General features: G+C 56.1%; 1 protein-coding gene across 2 annotated transcripts in view; it reads right to left on the reverse strand.

Annotated features, from left to right (window-relative positions):
• RBPMS2 (RNA binding protein, mRNA processing factor 2) overlaps window positions 1-6,000 on the reverse strand; it is a 29,822-nt gene that overhangs the window by 20,837 nt on the left and 2,985 nt on the right. Inside the window, exon 2 of one of the 2 annotated variants that reach the window (XM_029237532.1) lies at window positions 5,613-5,730. In XM_029237532.1, the coding sequence (XP_029093365.1) occupies window positions 5,613-5,730 (118 nt within the window). Of the gene's footprint in view, window positions 1-5,612; window positions 5,731-6,000 lie in introns of those variants that run through there. The other variant, XM_029237531.1, reaches the window with a different exon arrangement.

The raw sequence follows: 6,000 nt of genomic DNA on the forward strand, positions 1-6,000 counted from the left end.
GATGTTTCCCAAAGGGACACTCCTGTTGGGAGAGGGTCTCTGTTCAGGGATGGAAACTACTTCTAGGACCTAGATTCTGGTTTGGAGCTCCCCTGTCACCAACACAGGAGAACCCCTCCATCCCAAGTTGTGCCCGCATATGGCTACAATTACACACAAGAACAGGGACCAGTCTGGGTGGAAGCTCTTCACAGCCTTGATCGCAACAAAGGTTCCCCAAACTGGTCTCAGGTCCTATTCCAGTAATTTCTTCTGACCTCTCCCAGTTAAAGTCCAAAACTCACTTGGGAAAGGGTAGGTTGGCTAACCACAAAAAGGAGGTAGGGGGCTTCCCTGGTGGCGCAGTGGTTGAGAGTCTGCCTGCCGATGCAGGGGACACGGGTTCGTGCCCCAGTCCGGGAGGATCCCACATGCCGCGGAGCGGCTGGGCCCGTGAGCCATGGCCGCTGAGCCTGCGTGTCCGGAGCCTGTGCTCCACAATGGGAGAGGCCACAACAGTGAGAGGCCCGCGTACAGAAAAAAAAAAAAAAAAGGAGGTAGGGACTCCAGACACTCATACCATGGGCTCGTCCAGGCCAGACCTTGCCCTTTCTCCCTGAGGGTCCTAGGCCTGTTCAGAACTATACAGGTGGCCTTGATGACTTGTGACAGCCAAGAGCCTTTCCTCAGTCAGCTGTAAATGACTGAAGGCCATGACAGATGGGCCAAGGCAGACCCTCCCACTACATCCAGCTCCTGCTATATTCTGGAGGCGCCTGGCATGGATGGATCCACCAGTAGACTCTTCAGGAATGGAGGACCCAACGATCTTGCCACCTGTCTAGCCTTGGCACACCTCAGGTAATCTTATTCCTTCCATCCAAGGACGGGGAAAAAAGCAGAAAGCAAGGAGGCCGTGCTGGTCCCTGGGCAGGCAGTAGATGGGGTTCGGCACAGGAAGCTTCATGGGTTGTCTGCAGTTCCCACCTCACAGCAGCATGGTTTCTGAAGTATGGGAGATGGGCTCTGCCCCACTGCCTCACAGCTTTGCCTGGGGTGTGAGGACCCCTGTGAGGAAGCCATGGTCAGGGTTCGGCAGAGGAACTGACAAGGCATCAAATGTTGCTGCTACCCAAAATCAATGGCTGAGCAGAGGCTGGAGGCCACCAGGTGCTGCCAGAACCTAGCACTCTAGCTCAGGTCTGGGTAACCAGAGGTGGGTGGCCTTGGACCAGGAACTTAGCACTCAGGGCAGGTGGGAGGACTCCTCTCCTCTACCTCTCAGGACTGTCTGGAGAACCAGTGGGATAAATGGGTGGAGAGCATGAAAACTGAGCAAAGCATCCCGCAGTTCATGTGTTGCCTCTAGTTACAATACTCGCCAGACTCCTCCCCCAGCCCCACCCCAGAGACGGAGATGAGAAATCAGAATGTCCAAACACTGAATGATACTTAGAAGTTGGTTCTTACTGGGGCAAACTAGCCAGGCTGCCCACTTGCAGGCAAGGAGGAGATAAGGAGACCCAAGAGAATGGCCCCCCAAAACGACAGGCAGTCACTTCAGAGTAAGTACAATTTTTTTAGTTAAGATGCCCAAAGCAACAGGGAATCAAGGGTGGGGGTGGGGTGTGAAGGCAGTCAGCCCCAGCCCAGGCTACAAGGGTGATGTACTGTCTGCAGAGAATTCACTTGTTCTGGTTTTTATCACCGCAATAACAATTCTAAACATTATCTGTGATAAAATGCTCCTCCTGCAGGGGCTGACAGCTCCCACCACCCAGTCTTGGGATGCCACCAACCCAAAGAGAACTAGCCTGGAACCAGTCCCTGAGCTTCTGCTTGGGACGCTGTCATCACCTAAAGCTCAGCCCTAAAAAACTTCAGTTGCAGACCCTCTCCCCTCCCCACCCCCAAGTCTCATCCAAATCCCCAATATAAAACAGAACAGTGGGTATAGTATGTTGTTAAGAGCAAACTCTGGGTCCAAACCCCAACCTACCCAATTACTAAGCTACATGAAAGCTATTTAACCTCTCTGTGTCTCAGTTTCCTCACTTATAAAATAAACTTCATAATGCTGTTGTGGAAGTTAAATGAGTTAAAACGGTGAAGTGCTCAAAACAATGCCTGGTACAAAGACTATGTATGGGTTTACTACGCATAGTACAGCCTTACCATTAGGTTATTTGAGCAGAGAAGACACATTCACGACAACCGCCAGGGAGGAGGGGAGTCTGATCTACCTGATCTGTCTGGATCTACCTACTTGGGTCCTGTTTCCAGGTAAAAGTCCGGAAGCATAGATGCCTCCCTCCCCTTATACCAAAAAAAAGTCTGCAGACAGAGCACCAAGATGTCCCAGATTCTGTCAAATATTTTTGATGGCAGAGAAAAGGGGCAGTGCCCAAGTCACACACTGGACCCTGAAATTCCTTCACTCATTTGAGTGCTAACCTTGGCCATCCTGCCAGGGGCCAGGGACCTAGCTGGATCCTCAGAGACCCCTAGAGGACACATGATGGACCGTGCGGTACCAGACGTGCAAGAAGCGATCTTGGCCCAGCTTTGGTGGATGCCATGGACAGGCAAAGATGGGGATGGAGGACAGTGAGGGGCCAAGACGCTCAGGTCAAGCTGTAGCTCCCTTAGCTACCGTTAATCTCTGCCTTTCTAGAGCTTACCATTAGGTTGGCATAAAACTTCTTTAACTCTTAGAAACTTGAACCGCACTCCCCACCCCAAGATTCCAAACACCACCCTCCTCTCAGGGGGCCCCCAACGAGTCATTACTGTAACTTAACACTGCCTTGTATTAAAATATGTCTCCATTTTCAAAATAAAATATTCTTTCAAACCACATATACCCTTCCCCAGAAACACTGTAACTCTCCAGCCATCTCTCAAGAATCACACAGGAGATGCTTGAATCTGGGATTGGGCAACACCAGAGGCAAGCCTGCCCTGAGCAGGGCTCGGGTGCTGTACTGCCTCACCTTCTGGAGCTCAGGCACCAGCCAAGACGCACCTCGGGGTGGGGGGGTATGGCTTCTAGATTGAAAGGGACACATAGCTGTTCCCCTTAACTCCTCGCTGCCCTCCTTAGCTTTCAAAGGGTTAAAGGGTTAGAAGTTTTCAAAGCTTCTAACACACCTTCTTCTTAAGTAGCAGAAAAATGCCAATTTCCTCCCAAGCCTGCATGATCTCAGGCTGTTCATAACGTGGCCTCCAATAGTACTGCAACATAGCAAATTCCTGGTAGTCACCCAAACAAGCCATGTGGCTCCACAATCCACCCCCCACTTTTATACATGCTATTCCCTCTTCTTGGAATGCCTTTTCCATCCCTACAGGTCTAACCACCTCCTACTCAGCCACATCTCAGGGAGGGCTGACCTCTAACTTCTTCCTTGGCTTCCTAGGTTTGCTTTAGCTAATCTCCAAGAGCCAGCCTGGGTCAACCACGAGAGTAAACCACCACTGCTAATGCGGATTTCCCCAATGGTGACTCTTGGGGGTTGCAGAACTGCCTACCTAGGGGGCATCTAAGCTAAAGAGAATAAGTCTAGTTCCTGCTCAAACCACCAATCCAAGATGGAACCCTGGCTGAAGAGCTCTTGGCCCACTGTTCAGAAAGCTAATGAGGAGAAGGGGCCGATTCTTGTGCTTACCGGACCAGAGCAGACTCTGGGCTCCAAGAAATCACTGGGGCCCTTAGTCTTAGACCTCTGTTAAACAGGAGCCCATGCTCCCCACCCTCCCCAGCACCAGTTGCACTGAACTCCTTGAAGCACTACAGGGCTATAGCCCACCTCTGCCCACAAGGAGGGAGAGCAGGGATTCCACTTCTTGATGATTCTGCCCTCTCTCTCAAAAAGCTAGTTAGAAAAAAGTGACCAATACCTCAAATGATTCCTCCAAGACTTTAGACTGGCCACGTGGTTCACCCTTCCCATTTCAAACGGGTGGGTCTGAGGGTCTCTTCGGCGAGCTAAGTCCCTGCTGAAGTCAACCCTCTAGCAGAAGTGGTTCCGGGTCCTTGCCCAGCTTCACAGGAGATGGCTTCCCTCCCTCAATTTCAGCAGAGACCACACACACACTAGCAACCCTGTCAGCCTCCCCCAACTCTCAGGGGAGATTCTGAACAACCAGGTACAGTCAGGATGGGGTCCCCAAAGCCAAGGGCCTGTCAGCATCAAGGTCCAAGAAGGACAAGGACTTTAGGAGCCAAATGAACCCCAGCCCACTAGAACCCACACCACAGTCGTGGACATATGTCAGGCCTTCCTTCGCCACTCTTCAGAGTGAAGCGTTGTAGATTCCTCCTTTCCTTCCCCACAGAAAGCGGGATCTAGACCTAGATTCTCAAGCTGTCATGCCATTGGTGGACTGGGGCTGGCAGCAGGCCTCTGAATTGCTAAGAGTGGGAACTGGCAGTGTGACCCTCCCATCATCCCTCCCACAGTGAGGAGCCCAGCCCAGCCGTGGGCCAGTGCCGCCATTCTGCACCAAACCTATAGCACGGCGGGCGGGCACCCGCCACTGGATAGGAGGGAGGCAGCAACGCCAGCCCCCATCAGGGGCTCTGCGGTTTCTCCCCCAGACCAAGGGGAAGGGAGCTCAGGGTGGATAACTGGCCCTTGGTTTCCTGGGCAAGAGCATGCCAGGGCGCGGCAGGAAGGGTCTAGGGTCTCTTGGCCCTAGAGTGACACAGCAGAGGCCCCTTCAGAGAGAGAGCTGCGAAGGCTGCCCCCTTTCCACACCAGTTTTTGTCTCTGCGGGCCGAGCTTCTGGTCTCCATTCACTGATAGCCTTAAGGCTATATCCACCCCCACACACATACACCCTCCCGGATTTTGCCACATCCAATTAGCCACTCAGCTGTTGGTGATTGCACGAAGCCGCCCCAGACTCCCTCCTCTTAGCACATGGCCGGTGGACATTCCTAGCAGAATCCCACTAGGGCTAGCTTTGGGGTCCTGGCTTGTCTGCCACGGCAAAACCCGAGAGACGAGAACTGGGAACTGAGTGTCTTTAGGCATCTCCTTCCCAACTCAGTCAGCTGACATCTTTGCCAAAGCCCAAGCTCTGGGGCCGTGAAGAAAGCCGTCTACCCCCATGACTACAACTCTAGCGAACCAAGGTGCCGCGCAGCCGGCCCAGGCCTCCAAGGTCACGGGGAGGGGTCAGGGCGGAAAGTACAAGAGAGTGTGGGTGCCGCCCGCCCGCCGTGCTAATCCCAATCAGTTCCTCCCAGCCGAGGCGGGAGTCCCGGCCACGCGGGAGGAGCGCCTCGGAAGGGGGCAGCGAGCGGGGCGGAGTGGAGAACGAAGGACGCGCGGGCAGCAGGCGTGGGGCGGACACGGCGCAGCTCGCCCACCGCGGGACGCACTGACGGCCGCCGGCGCACGGTCGGCCCCGAGCCTGGGAGGGCGGGGAGACAATGCCCGCCCGGCGGGGTAGTCCAGGCCGCACGCCCCCGCCCGCCGGACACGGGCTGCTCCTCCCCGGCCGAAGGGCAACGGCGGAAAGGCGCCGGGAGCGATTGCCAGATCGCGTGCGGGGCCCAGCGCGCCCCGTCCCCCGCCCACCTCCGCGTGTACTTCACCCAACAAGTCCCGGGGGCGCAGACCCACCTCCTCCTCCAGGGTGCCGCTGGAGCCCGAGCCCGTGCCGGTGCCGGTGCCCGTGCTGGTGCCGTGCTCGCCGTCCGGCTTCAGGTTGCTCATGGTGCGGGGGGTGGGGTGGGGGTGGCTAGGGGAAGGGAACGCGGAGGGCAAGCGCGGCGCCCGGCCCCGGCAAGGAGGTGGGAAGGGGCGAGGTGAGCGGTGCGCTCCGGGGGTGAGGGGCTGAGTGGCGGTGGGGAGCGCGCGGGGCGGTGAGAGGGGCAGCCGCAGCGTCGGGCTGGGGTCACATCAAGTTTGGCGGGTGCAGGAGGCGGGGAGGGGGTGCGGCGGGGGAGGCACTGGGAACCGGAGCCGAGCCGGAGCGGCCGCCGCCTCCGCCTTTTCACTGCGACCCGCG

Source organism: Monodon monoceros, unplaced genomic scaffold (assembly GCF_005190385.1).
Source record: "Monodon monoceros isolate NGI ecotype Baffin Bay Population unplaced genomic scaffold, NGI_Narwhal_1 Super_Scaffold_21, whole genome shotgun sequence".
NCBI lineage: Eukaryota > Metazoa > Chordata > Mammalia > Artiodactyla > Monodontidae > Monodon > Monodon monoceros.